Source organism: Rhipicephalus sanguineus, chromosome 3, assembly GCF_013339695.2.
Source record: "Rhipicephalus sanguineus isolate Rsan-2018 chromosome 3, BIME_Rsan_1.4, whole genome shotgun sequence".
NCBI classification, from domain to species: Eukaryota; Metazoa; Arthropoda; class Arachnida; order Ixodida; family Ixodidae; genus Rhipicephalus; species Rhipicephalus sanguineus.
Window position 1 is genome coordinate 51,889,130 of NC_051178.1, and position 27,327 is coordinate 51,916,456.

Genomic DNA, 27,327 nt, shown 5'->3' on the forward strand with positions numbered 1-27,327 from the left:
TTTACGTCACGCGAAGACAGACTGCTTGGTTGGGTTTCGGTTTCGGTGTTGCGCTTTTTTGCTTATTTGAAATTATTGTGCAATTTGTCGCGTATTTCTACTATCGGGCCCGTCACAGGAGCGTCTCAGGACCATAGAAGCACCATTACTTTGACATGGTCGAAAAATCGCCGGAGTTGGCCATTAACTATCACGTGCCGGTTGCATAAAGTGATCACATAATATTCTCGATTGGCCTTTTTCATAACGAGCGTGACAGATTATTTATTTATTTATTTGCTCATTTGTTGATTGATTGATTTAGTCAATACTGGCGACTTCTATGCAAAGTCGTAGGCAGGAGTGGGTTGCCGATACATTTTGCATTACGTTTTCCAATCTAGGAAAACAACAAAAGAGGCTTAAAACAAAAACAGTGCGTCGAGGAAAAATATAGAGGCGCAATAGAAGTTTTAAAACGTGGAAAACGCAACAGTGAATACAGCATTCCGTCTTTTTTCCCCTTTTTGTCATTTGTTAACTAAAGGTACAGAATGAGCCAGTTTTTCTAAAGAATAGGCGAGGATAACAAACACATCGTCACAATGAGCAGAATGTCCACAAATATACAAACGAGGTAGCGCTGACCATAGCACAGAGATACTGCTCAGGCACGCACAGTAGGGATTACATGCATTGTCTTGAAAAAACCGCTCAAAAAATGGCTGGCAGATTCGCTATCGCATTCATCAGTGAAGAAACAGTTGTGGATGACACAGCTTCATGGGGCAGGGCGTTCCAACGACGTGCTGTTCGGGGAAGAAATGATTTTCGGAAAGTAGTTGTTTTGCATGAGAATTCTAGGACTTTCTTGCTATGGTGCGACCGTGTTATTCGTGATTTCAAATGTTCAGTATATTTCTTTTATTGATTCATGGGCTATAGGCTCCGTGAAGACGTAACTCCGCTGCCCGAGCGAAGGCGTCCCTAGCGGCAAGAAGCGCAGGTTTGGCGGGATGCTCTGACGCGCTCGCAATGGGCACCCAGCATGCGTTAGGAGCCGCTACAGTCGCGCGCCTGCTCCAGCGCCAAAGCGGCCACGGCAGCAGACTTGGCGGGATAAGGGAGCAGACGACGCAAGCGGTGGCAAGCCACTGCGCCGTGTTTTGTTGCTTCGCTTGAGGCGTTTTGTTTCCCGTTTGCTTCAAAAAGACGTCCATTTATCAGCAGCGATCAGAGAACGTAGCGTTTGCGCATGTGCTTCTTTTCCCCAGACCTCGTGTATCCTCAGGCGAACGCGGCAACATAAAATGCATGAGCCGGGGGAAGACAACGGAGGTGACGAGCCTGTTGAGAGAAACTGCGCACGTGTAACGCGGGCCGTCTCGCTCACTTAACAATCACAGCTTATCACCCTCGTGCGAACGCGGCAGCGAACTCAGCGGCAGCTTGAAACTGGCGATACCAGCAATTCCACTGTCACGGCAGCTGAATGAAGAAACGCTTTCCATCGAACAGCCATGGCACTGCATTCGCTGCGCCGACTTAACCAGTACAGCCGAGTTCGTCGTCGCGGCTCGTGTTTTGCTGCTATGGCAGTGCAAAGAGTGCCGATTATTATTACGTTTGGATTCAGAGACCTACGTGATATAGATAGTTTCTTCCGAGGAGCTAACCTGAAGAAGGGCAGAGACCACCTCGAAGCGGGGCACGTTCACGGCGTCGTGGAAGAGGTGTTGCTCGGCAGATTAACAATCACGGGCAAATGCAACCCCAGAAAAAAATATCCCGTCTATTCACAAAACTCACTTTTGTCGTCGAATGAGTACGATCCACCGTTCACGCCGATTTCTTTCATATTCTCTAAATGGAAAGTGGTCGTGCAGGTGTCATTGCACGCGACAACGCAGCAATTATTCCAGGAGATCGGCATTCCTACGAACAGCGCAACCGACACAAAACGAACTGCCCGCGAAAATACCTCGCGCCGTCACAGCGGGAGCGTGGAGCGAGCAGGGGTGCCATCGCGGAGCGATGTTTTATGCCATATTATTCTTATCGTCCACCGCCTGCGGCTGACTAATCGCGTTGATAACGTGGACGGGCCGTCGCTCTGGTCTCTGGCCAAGCGCGAAAAGCACGAGAAGTATGATCATCGTAAAAGGCATCGTTCCTCGATTTCACCCCATTGCGAGCGCGTGAGAGCATCCCGCCAAATCTGCGCTTCTTGACGCTAGGGACGCCTTCGCTCAGGGAGCGGACTTACGTCTGCACGGAGCCTCATTGAGGAACGATGCCTTTTACGATGACTATACTTTTCCTGCTTTTCGCTTTCGCGCTTGGCCAGTGACCAGAGTGACGGTCCGTCCGCATTATCAACGCGATAAATCAGCCACAGGTGGTGGATGATAAGTATAAGATAGCATAAAACATCGCTGCGGGATTTGCACCCCTGCTCGTGACGGCGCGAGGTATTTTCGCGGGCAGTTCGTTTTGTGTCGGTTGCGCTGTTCATAGGAATGCCGAACTTCAGGAATAATCGCTGCGTTGTTGGCTGCAATAACACCTACAGGAATTCTCCGGGTACGCGTTTGTACCGGTTTTCATTTAGTGAATATGAATGGAATCGGCGTGAATGGTGGATCGCACTCGTTAGACGACAAAAGTGAGTTCTGCCATGGCATGCTCTGCCATTCAATCTCTGCGATTCAAACACGAGTCGCGACGACGAACACTGGTGCACTGGTCAAGTCGGCGCAGCGAATGCAGTGCCATGGCCGTTCGATGGAAAGCATTTTTTCATTCAGCGACCGTGACAGTGCAATTGCTAGTATCGCCAGTTTCCAGCTGCCGCTGTGTTCGCTGCCGCGTTAGCCTGAGGGTGATCAGCTGTGATCGTTTTGCGAGCGAGGCGGCCCGCGTTACACGTGCGCAGTTTCGCTCAACGGGCTCGTCACCCCTGTTGTCTTCCCCCAGCTCATGCATTTTATATTGTCGCGTTCGCCTGAGGATGCACGAGGTCTGGCGAAAAGAAGCATACGCGCTAACGGTAGGTTCTCTGACAGCTGCTAGCAATTTGACGTCTTTTGGAAGCAAACGGGAAAGAAAACGCCTCAGGGAAGCACCAATGCACGGCGCAGTGGCTTGCCGCCACCTGCGTCGTCTGCTTCCTTATCCCGCCAAATCTGCTGCCGTCGCCGCTTTGGCGCTGGAGGCAGCGCGTGTCAGTGGCGGCTCCTAACGTATGCACGGTGCCCATAACTTCAGTGCTGCGAGAGCGAGGAAGGCGGGGTTTGGGGTCTAGGTGCATGTTCATCAGTATACTACAGTAGTGTATTGTACCATTCGTCTTAGTTCAGGGCAAAGGGATGGGTGGCGTCACTCACTACGCCAGTTCATAATGTGCGCACCTCTCGTGGCGTGCTCGTTTGCGCCGGCTGCACCTAGATGCGCTCCGCTGCGCTTACGTCACGCGCACGTCAGGCTCGTAGCGTGCGCTTCTCGCTCTTCTTCGTGACGGTACCTGGAAAGCGCCCTACTCGCTTGCGCCGACGCGTTACGTCAGCATCGCCTGGCCGGATCCCGGTAGTGTGAGACGTGTACTCCCTTACACTGGCGTGCACTCGCTCCATTCGCGTACAATGAAGGTGGAAGACGGCCAACAGCATAGTCCTAGTATATTGTGTACGTTTTCACAGTCCATGGATTTATAGAATGGTTCCTGAGTGTTTACCGAAACTGTACAGTGCACACAGAGTTTCCGTCACAGGAACTTAACAAAACTACCGCCATTACGTCACTTGCGTAGTTTAGGACACATAATTTTTTTGGCTAATACGCCTTGTGATTAAGAATATATTTAAGCTAAGTTTTAGTTCCTAAATCAGGAAAAAGCAGTCATTGTAAAAGTAGAGCTCTGGAGCATGGATCTTGCTATACTATAGCACTGATTTGTCTTTGTAAAAATGTGAGCGCCTATACGAGTGCCATACGTCGTCTTTTATTCGAGCATTGTCTTAATTATAAGCCCCAGGGTATGAGTATGAAATGTGATGAGATTTTCTCTTCACTGAGGATATGAAGCATCCTCCTTAATGTACAGGGCATGTTGCCGAGCCAGTTTTATAACCTAAGAAAACAGATATGACGCTAAAAGGACGTGGACGAAGTGAAGACATGAACCGACCACGCGGTTGCCAATTTTCAGTTGTTTATGACAGAAACCTCGCTGCTTTAGACATGGCGCCGAGCCAGATAGTCTTATTGCAGATAGAGTATCATGGGTGAACTGTTAAATCATTATGAGCCAGTGACAGTCGAAAGACATGCACCGCTAACTGCATTGACCTGAACTGAACAATTACGCAGGCACATATGAACACTTGTCTGTCAGAGGAGCAACACCAAGCAATAGGCCAAAGAGGCAGGACACAATGTAAACTCGATAACGTCTACAAGCTATCTTTCAAGAACATCACTTCTTTATCACATAAATCTAGTGACGGCGCGCCCTTTCTCCCCTCGCCTATGAATTATGCAAAGGGAACCAAACGCTCCCAATTATTATGCTCATAACGCCGTAAACTAAGTAGATAATGAAGCCCATCATAGAAAACGCCAATTATAAAACGCGTAAAATGATAATGAGGCTCGATATTATATTATATATTACTGAAGGAGCAGCTGATTTCGCAGAAGCAAACAGGGCGGACGATGTAAGTGTTCCAAACAATTTATAATGTATCACGAATCCACTTGATGGGCGTACATTTCCTGATTTGAGTGCAAAGAACAGCGAGAGCCTATATTTCAGGGTGTTTCAAAACTTCACCACGCATGTTTAACGCAGTGCAGCCTAGGTTTCGCCCTTCTAATTCCTTTCACACAACCATAACAATGTTAGGTGAGATATATTCAATACCTTTACCAGCGCCATCTGAATACGGTAACTTTCCAAGGGTACAAAGCAGAGCGGTACACATCACTCCTAAAAAGTTGACCTTCCGGTGGTCGAAATGGGAAGTCCCGTTATGTTTTTATTCGTCTTTCAGTTCTCACGATTCCATACCAGAATGCCGAAAGCTGCGAGCAGCATCGCCGATGGAGCGCCAGATAAGTCTACTCGTCTATGCAGTAGTTGAGTAAAATCCCGCCCTTTGCAGTGGTTGCCCTGGTGAAGAGATATTGCCTGTCTGTTCACTGTTAAGACCGGTATGACCGCCTTACTGCAAGTGCAGTTCAGTTCCCGCTTTCTTTCTTTTCGCTCCTCTTCAGTCGCTGCGCTATTATCCTAATTATATGCGGATTACATAGGAAATCAGCGCTCTGTGTTTTGATTATTATAGCGACCATCCAATAATACTTCGCAGAGAATTGTTGCCGCTAACTTCACACTGGACGGCTCTGCTAAACGTGTACTGATCGCAGCTGCCAAATGAACAAATGGATCCACTTGTATATCACGCAGGGCCAATTGAAGTCTTCTGAAGCGACAAGGCTGCCACTGGTTGTGCTCAAGCGCCATCAAATTAGGTCACCTATCGCGGCGTTCTTGCTGTTACAGCAAATAAGCCTTGTGCATCAGTCATGTCGTAAATACATTACAGGCATTTTTTCCGAGCAATGCTAGGCGCGTATTTATAATTGACGTTTCTCGCTAATTGCCTGTACGTTATATTTGTGTGTACATGTGGTCACTGCATATACAGTAGACATTACCTGACACCCGGAGTAGCAAGCCAATTGATGAACTAGCCTATGGTCCCCGGGGTAATCGCTGTAAATTGTTATCCATATAGATGTTTATCTTCCCCCGATTATACCTAATGGCGTAATTTGGTGCCCCTCATTCGCACACGAACAGTTCATTGCCAGGACAGAAAGTATTCCAACGTTTCAGTTGACTGTATTAGTTACCGTAACTTGTACGGCCAAGTGGCTCTTTGAAGTCATTTTACTAGAAACACAGATGACGCTACTCTCGTGGGACATAGCCAAGAAAAGTCGAACACCACGCTATCTGCAGAGTATCTAGTCCTCATATGAGGCCGCTCTTAGCGTAGAAGTTAATAATTATAATGATAATGGCTGGCGTTTTACGTAAAAAAATCATGATGCAATTTTGACGCACACCACAGAGGGAGACTGTACATCAATATCGAACACCTGGAGTTTTTTAACGGACACATAAATTTAAGGAAACATGCATTCGTTGCACTTCACCGCCATCAAAATCCGGCCGCTGTGGCGGCTATCCAACCCGCGCCCTCGAGCTTAGCAGCCCGACACCTTACCTGCTGAGCTACCACAGCCGGTTACAGTGTGCACGAAGAAATACAAAATGCTAATTATGCAGAAGCTGTTAAAACGGTACCTCATGAATGTACGCTACTAAAGAAGTTCATATGCAGCTATTAAAGCAATTGGCACCTGAGGCAAACCACATCGGAAACACTAAACGAATAGTTGAGCACAACACACCTACGAAGACTGGTCATGTAACATGAATAACGTTATTTTATATCAAATACACAATAGGAGCGCGTGGAAGGGGAGTGTAGATAACAGATCTGTGACCATCACTGTGATCACATGCAGCTTATGTGGCCCACACATTCGTCTCCAAAAAATTACACTTGATTGTTTTGTCTCCTTTAAATCGCACACGTAGAGCGTAGGGGTGTGCTGTCTTCCTGCACGTTCTTGAGACTGGGGATTTTTGAAGATAAACAGCGCACAAAAAGTCGTAGACAAAAAAGAGAGGGAGCATACACAGCGCTGCACTACAACTGCAACAGTTGACTTTCTTTTTTGTCTACGTCTTTTCGTGCGCTATTTTTGTTCAAAAATGAACAAGCACCCCAACTTGCCATTTTGTTACAGACTGGGGAAATTGGGATATAGCGAAACGACGTAGACGACTCTGCGAACTGAAGGACACCCCTAGTCATGTGCGGTATTGACTTGATACGCATGTTTTAGGGACCAATGGTGCAAGCATCTACTTCTTTTTTTATTCGAAAGGCCACCCTTTGGTGTAATATAAGTACTACATATGTACGCATCACGTGAAGTTATCCGGCCTATTTCGTGTAGCCTGAAGACCTCTTCCAAGCATCTACTTGGAACGTGCGTTCATGCTAAACTTCATGCAATCTTCGCGCGATGCGTCTCCGTAGTCCTAGGCTTGCGAAGGATTATCTTCTAGGGGAAGTCTTGGTTCGCGTCAGAGCTCCCGCGCCTCTTAACTCGAGCACCCCCTTCTCTCCTTCCCCCCTTCAAGAACTTAGTGGGGAAAACAAGAAGTTAGGTGGGAGAAGTGGCCGCTGCCCCCTGCCCTGCCCCCCTTGTACGCGGGCATATGGCTGCAGTGTGATAAGGCTGTTGATAAGGCCAGGAACGCTTGTCACTGCGCATTGATCGTGGTGCGACGAGCGTAACTTACTACCTCTGCGTCTCGCAAAATAACGTATCTGTTCGATTCTCAGAGTAACCTGAACAGAGATGGTTGAAACATAAGCGCTCTGACCTGCGTAACGTTTCAAGCGCAAGTCATTCATCGTCGAAACTACAATACATGTTATTGCTAAAGTTGCGCGACGGAATCAATTGCTGCATACATGCCTGTTACTCGAAATATGTTTGCAACTTTGATGTCAACACGTACTTCAACAGAATACTCACGCTCCTGTCAGGACGCGCTTTGCCACACCGTGAACACGCAAAGCTGGTCAGAAAATAACAAAGACGCTGCTTGAGTGAGAACCCTATCGGTATCCACACAGCCATCCTCTCTTTCGGCCCAATTTAATCCAATATTCGATACGAATACAAGGTCACCTGGTTTTCCGCTGATAAACTAGCGTTGTGCTGCGGTTCGCTTGTGTAGTCCCAGTCTATGCTACTCCGCTGTAAGATCGCCGAGAGAAAAGGAACCTGCACGGCGGCGCCCTCCAGTCCCCCGGCCTCAAGAAGCAGCACGCTGGACATTCCATCAGCCGTCAGGCGCTTGGCTAGAGCGCATCCTGCGGAGCCTGCGCCAACTGCAGTGACAAAGGAATACGTGGTTTTTTTTAAGCGCCAAATGCAGAAACCGAAACTGGGTAAATATCACGGGAGCGCCAAGCGCGCCTATGTACCTCTAACTTCTAAGACAGTTGGAATCATAATGGGAAAATTCCTGATTGTAAAGTGAACTCAAAAAGGCAGTTTCTAATAAAATATTAGCCAAATCCTGCATTTGTTTCAGTCAAATTGTGCCACATTCATTAAACAGCGCTGCGTCAACAATCGTGACCAGAAGAACCGACATGGTCTCATCCAATCTGTTTCATTTGTGTCCTAGTTGCCTAGCTACCGTGTTTACGTTCCACAAATCGTTTTTCTAGGGCGAGTTGGCTCTTACTGAAGAACATGACGTCGTAGGGCAAAACTCGAATATAAAGAGTGAGAGACCGGCTTTCCTACTTGTTGTTGCCTCTTAGTGTTTCTTTTTGAGGTATTTCTCAAAGTGCTACAGTATCATGTCCTTCTTTCGCTCCAAGACGTTATATATGAAATAAAGAACATATGAAATCAAAATATCGGGCACCCATCTATTCCTTGAAGAAGAAGAAGAAGTGATCCCAAACGGCACGACATGAAACGAGCTCAGACGAAGAAGAGCAGGAACACTTTTCAAGGCCTTCAATGGATGCCAAGGACAAGAAAACGTTGCCGACAGTCAAGAATAGTACGCATTTTGCCAGTACAGGCCACTCGCTCTTGAAGTGTAGTCATTGTCATTACGCCCATGCGACGAAGGACGGGAATGACGGAAGCTGAAGCACGATGTTAATTTTATGGCAAAATACTGCAATACCCCATATTCGAATCGTTTACATTTCCTTTACGATAATTCAAGCCCAAATGAAATGTTCCAATCTATAAGAGCCAAATACAAGTTTAACTCATCAATACCGACGATAGTGGGCTACATAGATTATAACCGCAAAATAGATTTGAGGTACATAGGGGAGAAGAACACATTGGCAAAAAATTGTTGCAGCAGGCCCGACCATGTTATCAGTAGCAAAAAAGTGCGTTTTTCTCAGTTTCACTTAAAGTGCACTTGGCTCGGTTAAAAAAACGGCACATACATACATACATACATACATACATATATACTGCATTTCTGTGTTCTCCAGTGTACGCAGTAATACAAGAATCGGCAGGGAGGGGAAGAGGGAAGGTTGTGATGAAAAAATCCGTAAACAGGGGGTGGGTGCTCGAGCCGACGTTTCGAGAAGTCGACTTTTCTTCAAGACTGGGACAGATTTTCTAAGTGCTCGTGTGTATATGCTCCATGCCCTCTCCTCCACAAGAGAGTAGAGGTGGGCAACTACGAGAGTGTGGGTGGGGGGGGGGGGGGGGGAGGGCGCTGTGACGAACTGGGTGAATCAGAAGGAAAGGGATATTCCGTGAAAGAAAAGCAAGAAGAAAACGAGGGTTGGGACGAGGGCAGTGCTAGGGAGTATTCAAGATACATGTATCTTAGATACTATCTTAGATACTCTTTCGCTATCTGTATCTGTAGTCCGAAAGAGAAGGGAAATAAGGGACTCATGTAGGTCATAAAAAGTCACAGTTTTCTAGCAATGGCGAAGCAATAATAAGTGCGATAGCAAGAAATTAGAATATCACACGAAGAACGAAAAGCAGCTCGATACTTGCAGCACGCCGCTGAAGCACAAGGAAGGACTCCCGAAAACAACGCACAGGTGTACAGAGGACACGCGTGAACTAACAAATGTCGCAGTTGTTACGTCATTGTGCTTAAGCAACGCGCTACAAGTGTCGACAATGGAGATTCATACGCTCTTAGATATTTCTTTTTCTTTTAAATTGCGGCGCTTGGATTGACCCATCTGCTTCTCGTGCCACACGGCCACGTCTGACGCAAAGTGGGCTTGGTATTCTTTCTTTTTAAAGATGATAGTATTTCTTGGGGAGCCTAAACGCAGAAATTCTTTCTGCCTGTCTTTCTGTTTGTCGGCACGTCACTCGATTCAGCCACCCGGCCAAAGTTGAACCACTTGCCCAAGGGTCAGCCATCTTGAACGGCTTACTAGGTTCATACTTGTGTGCATTGTTGATCAAAAAGCAAACATTACGCATATCTGAGGCGCAACATCACTAGGTAAGTATTAGGTGGTGTGTTCCTTTAATTGAAAATGCATAGATACGTAATTCAAGAGACCCTAGTTTGTTAAGCTGCGCTGAAAATGCGACTTCGCTTAAACTTGCCTTCCTCCGTGCCCTCCGCACGAGCTCATTGTTGTGGGGCGCCGCTCTGGCATGGGGCGCCGCTCTGGCATTCCTGATTTACCCAGGCGATGTGTAAATAAAAGAGTGTGTGGATAGTACTCGTTGAGTGCAGACGTTCTTCTGCTTCGGCGCTTTGCGCCAAACCGCGTGTTCGGTGTGGGTGGCGTCCTCGCCGGTCGCGTTGGTCACCGCCGGTCTTCGCCTGCCGCTGTGCCGGGACTACCAGCCCGCAACACAGCGCTCATGCTTCCCGACGTATTGCCAGATGGCGTCCATATCTCACGCAGCGCCTCTTCTATCGTTTTTAGACGACATTTGCAGCGAAGCACGTATATACGCGGCCAATTTTTTTTTGTCGTTCCACATCACGAGTGGGTACTGAAAGGGGCCACTTTGTCGTGCGCGTGTCAAGGGCAGTTTTCATATTGAATGAAAATATAGGAGCATTGCGTGATAGAAAACACGATCAGGTTCTTCCGAGATCTACGTCCCACTGGCGGTAATTGGTGTATATGAATAGCTCGCAGATAGGTCATCTGGCATGCATGGTGCGTGGATGAGTTGTCTAACGCAGCGCGCTGAGGAGCGAAGGGTTGCTGGTTCGAATCCCCGATCGGGCGCTTCGAGACTTTTTCTTCGGCTTTATCCTTCTTGTGCCTTTTTTACATATAAACTTACATATACATATCCGGGACGTGACAGCGACGGCAAAATATGCCGAGAGAGTCCATATCATTCCTATCACAATAAAATTTCGCTTACTGCTATGAGTAAAATCACCAAATTGAATTTCCATTATAATAACGTAAACCATAAGGATCAATTTTAAATATATTTGCAAAGGTATACGAGAGACATTGCGTTACCAAATGGTCCGTTTTTCTCATGAGCGTCCCAACAAGCCGTTTTACGCTATTTTCAATAAGCGCTAAATTTAATTTTCATAGCTATTAAGGGTTACCCGAGTTGGCGGTTGTGGTGCTTCATTGCTGACTCGAAGGTCGTGGCGGCCGCATTCTGATGGAGGGAAAATGCTAGAAGCTCGTGTGCCTATATTTAGGATTTAGAAACCAGGTGGTTAAAATTTCCGAAGCACTCCATTACAGCGTCTCTCATAATCATATCGTTGCTTTGGGTCGTCAAACGCACCAATTATTATTAGCTCTTGAGGGTGCCGCCTGCATCGTGGTCCTATACTTGCTCGCTGTGTGATACGGAACCGCTTTTCTATATTACTTACATATATTTTTGTTCCGTGTTTAGGCTTCCCTAAATTCTTTGATTGTTACTAATCACCAAGTAATCGGAACTATAAGCCGCCATGGCCTGGATACCGGCGGTGTCTTGTGGCGCTTTGTGTTACTGTGCAATACGTCTGAAATGTTTCCTGAAACGTTTAGGGGTGGCACATGTTCTTGGTTACGTACACCTGTCCGGTGATCCGTTAATGTGAAAACCGTATTACGTTTACGGGCAAGGTAGAACTCCACAGTGGTATTTTCACCACCCTGCGGAGGCTTTTTATTGAAGTTCATGTGATTAGATGGCAACGCGCTAGCTGGTCCCCAAGCAGAGCAACGACTCCCATCAATTGCAAAAGCGACAAGCCAAAACCTCTATCAGCCAAGTGTATAAAGTGCTGTCATATGAAGCAGCTAGAGCAATGCCAATAAGTTGTTTCGGAACGAAACTAATACACATTAAGCAAGAAGCACAAAACTTTTGAGATACTAACACACCTTTCTGTCAAATAAATGGAAATTGGTCGGAGTTCATACATTTTCAAGCGAACATTTTTGTGCATAGGCACTTAGTGCTACGTTATATAGATATATAATAACAAGTTCGCGAATGTATCGAAGTATCTTAAGACACAACTGGAATGTATCGTATCGGATACAATCAGTGTTCTAGTATCCTGTATATGTTTCTCAAATACTTCTAGCCTGTGAATCTGGCATGATGTCGTTATACAATTTCAAAGAACCTTTGCCCAGCCCGGGTCGGTGGGTATAAGTTTCGCTGAATAACGATTGTCAGAGGAAGCACGTGGCACTTAACAATGGTAGGTTAGAAGCTCCTAGAAAAAGGGCTTAACTCCTATTGGTGTTCGTCGTGCATGTACCATATAGAATAGATTTAAGAGCCCCCTTAGAAACGTTAATTACTGCTGGATGGAGTCTACTGAACTTGTTAATAACGTATGACTGTTTATGGTTTCTATCTATTGGGGACCGCAAGTTTGACTCACTTCCTGTCGCCAAGAGACAGAAAATATAGTCATACTGATGTAGAGCACCAAGTCTGGCTAGTTGGTTCATATTCGTTTTAAAGCCCATTACATGCGCTCGTAAACACGGAAAAATACGAGGGAAGAAAGGACGCGCGCAGACTCACAATTGAAAGTTTAGTAGTTGAAAGATGACATATATACAGTGAACCGAGGAAACAATGATACGCCACAATCAGCTCACAATCAGCAATAGATAACGAAGGTTCGCTTATACACCGACGGGTAGTATTAATTTTGAATACTTCGAACAGCTCTCGGGTGCACCAGTCCCTGTGACGATACAGAATCTTGGTTTTATTTAGAAGCGATTGGCACGTGTTGTTGTTGTTGCCAAGTGCTTTACATTCCCTACAATGATTAGACATGTGAGAATAGCCGCCTATGGAGCAATTGTTAAGGTGCTCTTTTTTTAACCGAATATTTACATACCTACCCGGTCGCCCCACATACACCCGCCCAAAAGTAAAAGGAAATTCATAAACCTCTGCGCCGGCGCAGGGGACAAACCTTGACCAAGGTTCAACAAGACAAAGAGGAGCACTGGAACTAGGTGTTTTGTCAATAACATTCATTACCCTGGCACATAAGCGGGACATTTTCTGTGGAGCTGAAATCACAACGTTCACGTCGTAGCACGATGTGAGCGTTGTGTTTACATCGTCATATACGTCAGGCAGCAGGTATTAACGTTTCTATGGGGGCTCTTGAATCCATTTGATATAGTACATACACAACGAATACCAACAATAGTTAAGCCCTTGTTCTAGGAATTTCTAATCTCCCATTGTTAAATGCCACGTGCTTCCACTGAAAATCGTTATTCAGTGAAACGTACACCCCGAAGCTCCACCCCCCATTTTTCCTTGTTTTTTTCCGTGGAATTTCCCTTTCCTTCTTATTCACTCAGTTCGTCACGGAAACCTTCCCCCCCCCCTCCTCCGCCATCACTTGCGCCCTCCACTTCTCCCTCATTTGGCAGCTATTGTCCAAGTTTACGGGCCCCACGGCGAAATAATAGCAAGCCGGCAGCCTTCGTGTTATAACTGAAACACCGGATGTCAAAACAAGGAAGGCTGAACAATGCAGGCATACGATAGCAAAAACACACCAGCAGCTCAGCTTCCTCTAAATCGCCGTCATTCTGAAATTCACTAAGCCACATGAAGGACATAATAGTACCGCAAACGAGACATGACCTTGTCTTCTGTTTCAGGGTGGTCCTGCTGACACTAGCATTTTGACAGCCTGTTGAGCTGAATATTGTCAAGGATGTTACTACGCAAGCATAATAAATATAGTGTGTGTGTGGGGGGGGGGGGGGCGCTTACGTCCTAAAACGACGGCATGGTTATGACGCCGTAGTGGAGGGCACCGGAAAAATCAACCACATGACTTTTTTATCGTGCACTAAAATCTAAGCACACGGGCCTGCAGCATTTTTTCTTCCACTGAAACGTGGCAGCCCCTGAGAGGACTCTACCCAGCGACCTTCGGGTCAGCAGTCGAGCGCTCTACTGCTAGACCAGCACGGCAACTTCCTGCGACAAATAATCACGACCTTTAGGTCTGCTGCAGCACTGACCTTGGAGCCGTCGTGAAGCATTGTGAAGGCCAATCAGCAACTGAAAGCAAGCTTATAAATGGAATAGCCTCTGACTCTACAAATGTCGATAGTGTGATTAGCCAAAACTTGATCGTTCTTTAGAAGCCTGCCCTCAGTGCGCTCATCAACTTAGCTACCAAGAGGGTTAAATCATGGTCACAGGCGTTAATTTTCGGGACGCAAATATGTCACTAGGCGTCAACGTTTGTGCATGCACATCAAGCGGTGTGCATGCACAGCTCGAGGCAGCAGCGTCTTTGTACTGTGTTAACACGTGCCTGCCACGTCGACGCAAGCCATGTCCCCGCAATCAGACGTTCTATGAAACAACACTGAAACTTGGGCTGCGGGTCCGTCATGAATCCCCATTAAAGGTGGACGAAGACGCCAAGAGACGAAGCGGACCGTCTTGGCGAAGGAGCTTGGCGTCTAACTATCGTGTGCAAAGCGCTCCTTAAGTCACTCTCGCCGCAGTATTCTGGTGTCATGCAAAAAAGTGTAGTAAGGTTAGGAAGCGGCTACTATAGCGGTCACGGGGTACAACACATCTGGTTCATTAATAACACACGCGCGCAGGCACCTTATATTTACGAGTACAAGTACGATCGTTGACGCCTAAAAACTTTACTGGCAATCATTCAGAGCTGTTCATGACGTCACTGCGGCCCTGAGAAACACAAAACCAAAACGTATGCCAAATTTGTTTTGTCGCATACTAATTTTCCATGTTTTCTGGTGATACGAATTTCGGATGATACGAATATTTTTGGTAACCCCGCGAGATTCGTATCACCGACGTTTTACTGTACAAGCAGAAGCCCTTTATTCTAGCCGGTGACTTCAACGGAGACATTATGGACAGGGACTGCATTATGTAGTATATGATGTCTGGATACGCTCTGCGATTCATTTCATATGTCTAGAAACAACCAGCAACCACTCGAGGAACATGCATAGACCTTGTCTGTGACAACATTCGATTAGATCTACTCGAAGAACCATTGTGTATTCATTTCATAGTCCACAAAGCTGTAATATTGAAAGGAAAACGGAATGCAGAACTCAAGACAATATACGAATTATAATATATATATATATATATATATATATATATATATATATATATATATATATATATATATATATATATATATATATATATATATATATATATATATATACATATATATATATATATGTGTGTGTGTGTGTGTGTATGTGTGTGTGTGTGTAATTTATGTCACGCAATTTACATTCGCAGTGGCAACGCGGGGGTGATGTGTACGGTGCCAAAGCGGTGCGACACCCAGTGCTCCACCGCTCGTCACGATTTATATTATTGGAGATGCGCTGAATTTTTGAATATTTGTTTTGCTATTGGGTTCACGCGTTCGCTGGGATTTTCAGCAGCAAGGCGTCTGGAAAATAAAAAAAAGCGACAATATATTTCGAGTGCTCGAAGCCCAGCGTATGCGTGATTCCGTCACAGCTGGCATTGTAGGAGGCCAGCGCCATGAGCAGGTGGAAGTATGCCGCACATTGACGTAAATTTGTACCGACCTTTGTGAAGCGGCACTAGTCTACAGGCCACAGTTTTCAACAACGTGGCGCCGGTACTGAAAGTAAGGAAAGAATACTGTGACCAAGCATTTAACCGTTATTTATATAATACTGAAACCACAACCAGGATGTGTGAATGTCTGATTCTTAGATTTGGTGGATCTGAATATATCGACAGTGCTACGCTGCTAGACTCTCGGCAACGTCGTAACGCCGCCGTCAACGATTCTTTGCATGTTGCGATGAGAGCAACGAATCCTCGCATAGCAGTTCACTTTCGCAATTATTTTCTGTTGAGATAGAGATAGATTTCTTTGGTACATGTCTACTAATTTCATTTCATCTGAAAACAAGGGCGTCCGCAAAACCTTTACCAGAGGTATAGCCTTTCTGTGAGATGACCGTAAAACGTGTAAAGTTGGCTGGCAATGCTCAAGGCCGCATCACATAGATATGCGGGGCCTGAATGTGCTAAGCGAGCTGTGTCGCTTATTGCTACTGCATAGAAAAATATTACCCCACCCCAACCTGGACGCGCATGCCTAAGAATAGTTTCCATCAATTACTGCGCCACGTCCGACAAAAGACGCAGCAGAACTGCGAACGAACAGAACCACCGCACAACGTTGGTAGTTTATTTGGGTAAACTTTGTTCATCCTAACTCCACCTTCGAGCAAAGAAAACACCCAGTAACAAGCACGCAGGATGTGTGGTTGCAGCTGTGTATCTCCAAGAGATTGTCTTTACAGGCAAAGCTTACCGCAGCGTCGCCAATGCTCGTTGTAGCCTTACTTCACCGAATCACGGCTTCCAACAAGCGCACGCCGCGCATTTGGTGCATCCATAGCTTCTAGTAATTGGTCAGTATGATAGGGCACCAAAATATGCTTGGGAAATTACCCTTACGAGGGCAAGGCGCGATTTCTACCAGTAAGAAATAAAATGGTGAGCAGCGAGACCGTGCCTCGCTACCTGATGCGTTTCACAACGATCATGACTAGACTATCTATCTATCTATCTATCTATCTATCTATCTATCTATCTATCTATCTATCTATCTATCTATCTATCTATCTATCTATCTATCTATCTATCTATCTATCTATCTATCCGCGTACGACTTTGGGCTCCCGTAGTCGCTTCACTGATGGGATGTATGCTAAAATTTGTATTGCATGACATAGCTGTATTACGAACATAAATGGCAGGTCATAGCATAAAAACCACGACATGCATCTCATGAACGGCATGATTTACATGACAGGGTCTTGGGGCACTAGCGGCTGTTTCATTAAATGGATATATACCAAAATAGGTAAAGGGTGACGTTTCTCTACGACAGATATAAATGACAGGTGGTAACACGAAAATTATGACGTGCATGTCATGTACGGGACGACTTATATGCCACACTCATGGTGCACTGGAGGCGGTTTCGCAAGCTTAATATATGCCAAAATTAGTATGACTTTACATAACCGTATGATTAACGTAAATGACAGGTATCAACATAAAAATCATGATATGAATGTCATGTACGGCATGCGTTACATGCTATGCTCATGGTACGCTTCCGACCGTTTTGTTAACTGCATATGCACCAAAATTTGTATGCCATGACATAAGTGCGTGAAGAACATCAGTGACAGGTCATGCGTTGTATATACCAGAATGTACGTTTTATTAGCATGGCATATATGAGATTGTACATGCGTACATGCATCACAAACATGTGATTACGAACTACATGTCATGACAAGAATGCCTTTGTTGCCTCCAAGCAAAGTAGCGTGATGTTTGTAGCTCCTTTCTGACTGCTTCGCATTACATCGATCGCCACAGTTCGTGGGATCTGCCGGATTTTTTTTTCTGAATGCGTAGCATTTTTTCGCGGACCAAAGGTGCTTTAACCGTTTCTATCTATCTATCTATCTATCTATCTATCTATCTATCTATCTATCTATCTATCTATCTATCTATCTATCTATCTATCTAGCCGCCTACGTCTTGACGCGTTTGTGGTCGTCTCCATAACTGGGTAGCCTATATACCAAAAGTGACACAGGAGTTCAATGTATGATAAATACGCATCCACGTTGAACGGTGCTGTAGCTTCCAACATGAACACATTGTGCAAGCCGTCATATCAATGTGCAGCAAGTTCATCTACTTCTCTAAGAAACGTTTTACTTTCATGGTATACCGATTCTTATGACGGAGGGATCAGCCATGATTTTTTAAAGACGAAAGTGTTTTATGCCAGGGTCCAGCAAGTACATTCGTTACGGATATGACGTTGATGAAATGGGCGCCAACGGGTGAGAAGTAAGAAAAACCGCGCAAAGATCCGCCACCTAGAATCGAACCCACGACCTTGCAGCCGCGTCGGTAAGCGCCCGACGCTAAGTCAACTAAGCCACCTTGCAGATGCTGGACACTTCACAAACGCGCCTTATTTCTTTTACACACTCTCTCTCGCATGGTTCTCTGTGTTGGCGGTCGAGATAGGCGGGGGGGAGCGTGGCGGGGCGGTGCCGCCATCTGTTGAGATGTGAAAAGAAGTAATCCGTCACGATCGACACTTACTAGCGCTTACTCCGAGATTGCGCGCGATATCGGAGGTCATGATTTAAGCGTCTCGATACCAGCGAGGGACACTGGCCGCGCTGGCGTCGACGAGGCACCCTAAACGCTCCTCAAAGAGTTCGAAACTCCTCACTGCTCCTCAAGGAGTCCCAAACTTTTGCGCTGAAATTTAGCTGAGCGCGCCAAAGCAACAGCCAGCAAATGCAAACAATTTCCTGAAGAGTTGGCAACAGCACACTTCCTGGGAACAAATGAGCGAGGGTTAGCGGAGCATACCTTCGAAACCAAAAGTATGTCTATGTTTCGCGACACTCCGCGAGAAACAAAGCCAAGCCAAATTCAGACAGTACTAGTTTGCATTCGAGAGGTTCGCAGCCGAACGGTCTACGAAGTCACGGATTTCCGCTTTTCGCAGCAACTGAAGGCCCTCTCATGGCGTCCGGTCGAAGTGGACACGTGCATTAGGTGGACGGTTCCAAAACAGCTTCTTAGGATGAAAATGAAGCAAGCATCAGCCCAGAAGAATCACACATACTAGCAGTAAAGTCGAAGTTGTTACAAAAATAAACCTCAGGACTGCAAAGGGGAAAACTTCGCGCAAAGATTAAGTTGCTGCCGATCTGTTCAAGGAAGATGGCGATATTGCTACACAATACCTAGCCAGTCTGAATACACTATGCTACTTCACAGTGAGCGTGGCGAAATCTTGGAAGAATGCTAGCATCGTCATGACTCTTGAGAAAGGGGATGTCAAGAACTTCAAAAATTACATAGCAATCAGCTCAGTGTTCGTTGCCTACAGGGTATTTACGGAGGTAATTGTTAATAAGGACCACTTTTGAATTCAGTCAACGAAATGACAAGGAGGAATTCGCGAAGGCATCTCGACGAGTAACTACACGACGAGAAACGACGGGGGCTTTGTTGTTGCTCCCATAGCCTGACCCCATCTAGAGCTCCGCCATTGAGCTTTCTCAATGAACGATTCCTGGCTCGTAATGATATATTACGTTAGCGCACTTGATTGAGTGGAAAACTCAGCTGCCATGTAAAACCTTGGCAGACGCTTGAGCTTCGCCTTCAAGAGGAGAACGCGACATCGTAATCGGACCCCGTGCGCATCGCCTTCTCAATCGATAGGCTAGTATCGCTTCTGGATGGATGCCTCAACTATGACGCGTAACACTGGCCGCTTCAAACTATCCTAGGATGCCTACTGCAAATACGTTTGCGAAGTGCCCACTACGCCATAATTCTTCTATTTTTTAATCAGCGAAAGGCCCACAATGAGTCCGTAATGACGCATTCACACTTGAGAAGCGAAGAGAAAGCGAAAACACCAGAGCGACCGGAAAACCGTATCCGCGCGCGTCGAGAACGTTCACATATGTTCGGATTCTCCTGTATGCCGTCGCCGCCGCTGCCTTCGACACTTTAAGAATCCTTTCTATTTTGCGCGCTTCCTGACTATTTAATGTCGTATCGAATTCAATTTCTGCATGCAAAACACGGAAAAAAATAGCTTTTGCATTTTGAAACCGTTGTTTCGGGAGATACATCAGCACAAACTACATAGGCGGACACGCCTGCAGTGGCGGCGGCGGATTCACCCGGCTTAGCAAAAGTGAGATACGTTAGGGCACGCCGACTCACTGCGGGTGCACCTTCCTCTATGCCAGTGTTCTCGGCAATCTTAATCCGAACCAGGCTCTTGAGGAACGCGTCCTTATCGAGGCTCTGAGTTTTGTCGTGCTGCACGGATAGTTTTCAAATGCACCGATGCGAGCCACCGCCGACGCCTTGACCCCCATGTTGATTTGCGGCCGGTTGTCACGTGATTTAAGCTAGCGAAGCCAAACTGCGGCGCGGAAAGGCGATCAGCCTTCGCGTGGCGGAAAAGTCGGTCTCGGGCCGATTTTCTCGCGTCGGGCTCGACCCCTGGTGTTCCCGCCGCTTGCGCAGCGAGTGAATTTCCGGTGAACCTACGCAGCTACTCGAGTCTTCTGCGTGGGCTGAGCAGGGAGCTTGATCGGCCCCTTCATTACCGATGATTCCGCAGTGACCGGGTAACCACTGAAAAGTGATTTGATGTGCTTTCTCAGTTAGGTGGTGTATAACCTCTGCTCTCTCGAGTATCAGCTGTTCGTGCAGCCCGCGGCGTCCTAGCGCTAGTCCTACCGCTTTCTAGGACCGACGCTGCACGGAAGCTTCGTTTGCATGCTCGCCAACGCACCACGTCAGAGTGGAATGAGCCGCCCTTCATACATGCTCGATTGCGCTCATTTAGCCCTACCTTAAGTCTTCACGTCCCATCTAGGCTTCGCCGAGTAGACGCGACCCTTTTGTGTAGGCTGTGGTTGGGCGTTGAGTTTACCAATGCCTATGCTTTCCCCATCGGGATGGCCGGCACTGCAGCCTGTGACCACTACGGCAACGCAGAAACAACTGGACTTATGTTTGCGATTGCCCGCACTATAATGCATAACGACTATCCCTTTGCAACGCGCTCAAGAAGTTAGATGACCGGCCTTTGTCGGAGGAAAGAATTCTACGCTATCGACAGGACGCGACGTCACGGAAGAAAGTCGAGCAAGCGCTTCTGCGCTTCTTGCGATCGACCGGCCTTTCTGAACGACTGTAACCAGAACGCCCTTCCTGTGTGTGTTGTTTTTTGTCCCGTGTGTCTGTATGTGCGTTCCTTTTTCTACTCTTGTTTTTTTCTCTCTCTTTCTCTCTACACCCCCTTTCTTGCCCTTATTTCCCTACCCCAGTGCTGGGCAGCAAACCAGATGCTAATATCTGGTTAACCTCTCGGCCTTCGTTTTTTCATCTCTCCCTAAGCAGCTACGCACTTCATTGACGTTTTTGCTGATGAAGATGAATAAATATGTCTGAGCTCTCTGCTATGTGTTGTCGGTCAAAACACACCCTCGTTGCGCAATTCACCTGTTATGACGCCTGGCTGTACTGTACGCTTATGCCACGCAATAGTACGTGCGTTAAGGAGACACCTCCCACTACATAACATTGATATGGCGTTGTTTCCCGAAGGAGCTTGAAATAATGGCGTTTCTCTGTAGTGGAATACCTCCTTGCCTTGCAGAAGGACTGGCTTTGGTTCTCACTCGAGACGAACATTTTTATTATTTATTTACTTGCATTTCTCTCGATTTTTCGACCTGACCACACCACAAGCAGCGGCGCCGACACCGACGCCGACGCCCGAATTCCTGCGAAACGAGCTCTTTAATTCTATCGCGTTAACATTACAGAACTAGGGTGTAGGTGAACCACATATGAAAAATTACACCATCTCCCGCTAAAGGGGACCATGAGGCGATGCGAAGCCGGAGCACTTGCACGATCGCGTTTCGTTGGCGTTCGTTGGGCATGCTACCGACCTCGCGTCGTGGAACGCGAAGAGGGACGCTACGCGCGTCGTATCTTCCATCTAGCCCGGCCGTTAATTCTCACAGGGCGAGCGGGGAACGCGTTCGACAGGCGGGCGAGCGGAGGGCAGCGTAGGAGAGGAGGAAGAAGGGGAGGGGACGCGCATGCGCTCGAGCTCATCGCGGCGTTGCACAGGAGAGAATTTCGGCATGTCTAGCCCGCGTTTCAGTGGAAGAGTGGAAAGGGGGAGAGGGAAAGTGGAGAGGAAAAGTGGAGAGGGTGAGTGGAGAGGAGGTGTGTGGAGAGGGTATGCGCATGCGCAGTAAGGGTGGTCACGCCGCACACCACCACCACCACCACCACCGGATTGAGCTCCGCCTTAAGATACTTCGCATCTAAAAAAAATCACAGCATATCCACGGGGTGAATGATGATGAGTGGGGCGAAGCTACGGAGGGAATCATCTGTAAACCGTGAAACTCTTCCGTGAAATGCGCCCAGTACATAATATAAAGAGTGTGAAACATCGTGTGTATATTAAACATCAAACTTTTATTGTACTGTTGGTTTAGGTGGTCCCTTCATTATCACTTGTGATCGGTGAAATGCAAGGAAGAAGTCCGCTCCCGAGCGAAAGAGCGCCAAGAGCGACCGCATTCCCCGCTCGCCCTGTGCGAATTAAAGGCAAGGCTAGAGGGAAGACAGGACGCGCGTTCCACGACGCGAGGTCGGTAGCATGCCCAACGAAAGCCAACGGAACGCGATCGTGCAAGTGCTCCGGCTTCGCATCGCTCATGGTTCCATTTAGCGTCCCAAAACCAAACATATTGCTCAAGGTGTGCCTTGCGTTTTTCGTAGAAATAATTTCTTTATCATGTACATTAAGACGAAAAGTTGAAAGCTCACTAGAGTGTATCGCCCGCAAAGTATGTCTTTTAGTGTGATTTAACTCTCGTACGGCAGGGTCCTCGCGCCGTTGCCGGTCCACCTCGCCCGTTGACGATCGGGCGAGGTGGCTAAATACAACTACTACTACTACACTTTAAGAAAAACATCTGGCGTTCTTTCGTTCTGCTTTTACAAAACATCTGGCGTCTTTCGTTGGTTTATTTCATCAATCAACGGCGTTTTGAACAAAATTTTTATTGTTTAATCACGCACAGGAGAAATCTCACCAGGCACTACCTTGGAGGTAAACAATGGCTGCTAATGGCAATGAGAGACAGAAGAAGTCGGCTTTTAGCTAACACTTACACTTCTACTTCTACTAACGTTTCCTACTGGAACATGCCAATGGCTGCTAATGGGGAATGAGAGACAGAAGAATTCGGCTTTTAGTTAACGCGCACGCTGCGAATTTTTTATTGTTCAACAACGCACAGGAGAAATCTCCCACCGGCACCACCTTGGAGGTCAAAGCGTAAGACTTGTTACTCACTACTACGATCACGACGACTACGAGGGACGAACGGGTGCCGCCTTAAGGAGCTTCGCCCCTAAAACACATGGTTCATCCCTTTGTCACAGGAATTGGTATAGCACGAAAGTGAAATCAGTCTTGATATGAGTAGTTGAATGTTTATAGTGCATTGGTATATGAGAGCTTCTACATTGTCTATTAGTGTTCGGTAGATATAGCACCGCTTGATGTGGAAGCGCTCACGTTGACGTTTAGTGGCAAATTTCTGTCCAGAGGACTTACACCCATGATCATGATTTAGCCCTTCCGGTAGCTGAAGTCGTTAACATATTCGCAACGCCCATAGACTGTCACGCCACCAAGTTTTCGTGAGAATCAATGGTGAAGCACCCTGGGCAAGTCGTGCTTCCGATGTTGGCACACAGGGTACAGATTTGAGCGTACACACACACACACACACACACACACCACACACACACACACACACACACACACACACACATATATATATATATATATATATATATATATATATATATGTATATGTATAATTGAGCGTATCTATCTATCTATCTATCTATAAGTCTTCTCTAAAGAAACCAGCAAAATCCCAATAAATAAGGCTGTTAGGTATGGCAATTCTATCTATCAAATGATATCACCACGTGTTTACACAACGTTTTTCAGAGCCCTGGAGTGGGAAAAGCTTGAAATAAGAGTTATTGGAGGCTAACTTAGCAACCTGCGGATCGCCGATGACATTGCTTTGCTCAGAATGGCAACGGATTTGTACTAAATAGAACGGAAAAAGCAGGATAGTTAATCTAAAATTTTCTTGGGGCAAACTAACGCAACATTTAGTAGTCTCGGAAGAGAACGGACCGCGGTTGGCGACAGGAAGCGCGCACTGAAATTGATAAAGGATATGTGTACTCATAGGCGTGCGCACTGGGGGTGCAAGGGGGGCGGCCGCCCCTCCAAGTCACATAAGAGGGGGGGCGCAAAATGTGCTCCATACATTGACCCCCCTAGTCACCTAAGCGGGGGGAGGGGCGCGAAATCTGCCTCGTACATTGGCTTAGTAGGAGGGGGGCGCTGCGGTGAACCTTCGCCCCCCTTGATGGCGAACCCCGCGCACGCCTATGTGTGCGCCTAGGGAAGGTACTGCCTGCTGATGTTAACCAGGAGAGGGGGCATATTAGAAGAATAAGAATGGGGAGAAGGGAATTCGGCAGGTATTTTCAAGATAATGAATCACACCTTACCATTATCCCTCAAGAGAAAGCATATACCAGCTGCATTTTACCTGCACTTGCCTACGAGGCCGAAAACGAGGCTTATAAAATGAAGTCTGCTTAAAATGAAGACGACCCAGCGAGCCATACAACAAGGGAGCATCATAGCTGTAATATTAAGGGAGAAGCAAAGGACATAGTGGGTCAGAACAAAAACGCGCGCTGAAGATATAATAGTCGAAATTATAAAGAAATGGGAATCCGCCGGGCATGTAGTGAGTAGCCGACATAACCGATGGGCATTAATAGTAATTTACCAGACTTCAACACATGGCAAGCCCGCCAGGAGAATAGTGAGGTGGGCAGATCGGTTGCGCAAATAAGGTGGTTGTAGGAAACTAAGGGCCGGCATAAGTTGAGAAGCATGTGAGATCCCTTTGCCCTGCTGTCGGGATGATGACGAGGAATTATATCGCGAGTACTAGGGGAATAGTAGTATGTATTCCTGTACATATGGGAGCAGTACCGATAACCATGTAATGTACGATGATCCAATAATTAGATTTTTAATGAGCATATTTCACTGCTGCGCAATATTTTTGTATTAAATTGTGAAATTTTCCTTTGACGCTTTGGCTCCTGAGCCATCACCGCCTGTAGATTGTGAAAATGTTATTCTCGGTGGGAGGTATTATTGTTGTCCTCTAAAAGTGATGTGGGGGCACCAAAGCAATGAGAATGTTCTTGCTCAAACAAGTGTGGTTTGTTGCAATAATGGTCCTTAAAAAGGGCGACGGTCATAATAAAATACTAAAATCAAGTCTTGCTACACAGGCATAGAGGATTGTATGAAAAGGTCCAGATATATAACTTGAAGAAATGGTAAGTATTTGCATAAATCCTTAAAATAGTGTGCTCAGGAATATAAAAAAGAGCCAAAGTCAATTATTATTGCGAAAAGGGTACTGAACTCTTCCCCTGGCAATGAGGAAGTAAGCGGAAGCTTTCTATACTAGTGGAAAATGGTAACGTGCAAGCGCTTATTTCAGTATCATGGTTGCGCGCAATATACCAACCTCGGCTACTAGATGTAGTCGCAATATTGCCACGTGGTTGTGACGATGAAGAAACCAATCGTAGCTGGTAAAGATCAGAATTTTCATTGGGCGAACCTTTGCCCAGAAAAAGAGTGACTCTGAAAGTGCACCGATATTGATGCGCACTGTCGTCGGTCATCAAATTATCTTCTCGTCTGTGGAATGCGTCGGCTTTTATACATTCCTGAGCGAACCTTCCGCCGTTATCGCTGGTGCTCGCGTTATCCCTAGCTTAAAATCTTGGATTTGTGCGCGCAGTGTTATGGAAGACTCTAAAATAATCGAGAACGTTTCGAGGAAATCCCGCACAACCTGCGCGAGGCCGTAGTTACACGTATAAGGAGCTGGGTATATAAAAACAGAAAAAGAAAATCGTGTGGCAAGATCATCTGTACACCTTTTTGTAAACTTCAGTCCCTTTGCATGGTTCAACCGAACCGAAAGGGAAATACCGTCGCATGTAAAGAGGGCATAGTAAATGCCATATACGACAAAAAAATAATTCCTACCTCCTCAAGTACATGACACTTGCTGGAGCCTAGGCTGCACAGTGGAATAGAAAGTAACAGTAGACTTTTGTGTGACACTCACCAATAATGTAGTCATACTCGCTTTTCAAAGTCGCCGTGTCATATAGCAATTTGTCAGGTAAAATTAAGAACACTACGACTGAAACAGCGTTCAAAAGCGCCAACAACAATTCCTGAAGCAGCGACATTGTGCTTGATGCATCTGAATGTAGGTCAGGTTAGCCAGATGTTTATGGAGCTCCAGGTCTTTATATACACGTGCGGAATTTATGCAGCTCGCAGTTGTGAACTCGTTATGGCCTTGCATTACTGTTTTCTTTTTTTTCAAATGTTTAACCACTTGTTGCATCGCCAGTCGGATCAAGCTTTTTTAGCAGAATATCCGCCATTTGAGCATCAGCTTAAGTTTGAACACTGCTTGAACCTACCATTACGGGTACAATTACTAACTTTGACTTTAACAACGCGCATTTCTGCAAAAAATTCATAACTGTGGCAACACTTTCTCGAGCAATATTTCGCGTTACTTTTCTTGTACAATCGAACTTAAGTCACATTCGTCACAGTTGTGTAGAGAGAACAGTTTTCTGTCACATTATATACCATGCTTCTTCGTAGCGTTGAATGTTGCAACGATGCAGCTAAGAATATCTTTTTATGAAACATTTTCAATTTATTACTGCGCTAGGACATCAGTTGAAACCTGACTTGTAGGTAAATAAACCTAAAGGAATAAAATTAAGAGTTCAAAGCGTCGTAATGCGTGAGCATATCAGTTATTGTGATTATTTTTTATGTTGTCAATGTTCTTTTTCATTGGATTTGTTTGCTCTGATATCTGATTACAACGTATGCACACATCGCACTGTAGTTATTTGTTGAAAGTTGAAATAATGTTGGTACGGCAAGCAATTTTTTTGCAGATCTATTGGGTAAAGTCTTCTTTAAACAAACGTAGAGAAAGGCTCATAACAGAATATATCACAATTATCACCACATCAGTTTACCCATTATCAAAGAAGACGCATATATTTAAATAACTGAAAAGACTTTACTAGTTTGACTGTAGAGGACAGGAGGGCAGCACGTACATGGCTGTGCTCCATTGTTCGTGTTCCTATTCTATGCGCCGCGTCAATGATGTAGGATGAAGTTGCTATCTTCGACTGCGAATTAATACTTCCCGTAATAATATGCAATGTTTATCGGTTTGCCAAAAAATCGCAATCGTGAAATTACACGAGTGTAGTCAATATTAGCATAGGAACCGAAAGGTAAACAACATTAGACAGCACTAAAGGACACATATATATAGCCAAGAAAGCAAA

The 27,327-nt window shown here is 46.1% G+C and overlaps 1 protein-coding gene across 1 annotated transcript in view; it reads right to left on the reverse strand.

The window, feature by feature from the left end:
• The window catches only part of LOC119385463 (4-pyridoxate dehydrogenase-like), a 95,873-nt gene that overhangs the window by 58,598 nt on the left and 9,948 nt on the right, over positions 1-27,327 (reverse strand). The window contains exon 2 of the mRNA XM_049413996.1: positions 7,819-8,021. Within this exon, the coding sequence (XP_049269953.1) occupies positions 7,819-8,021 (203 nt within the window). The remainder of the gene's footprint in view (positions 1-7,818; positions 8,022-27,327) is intronic.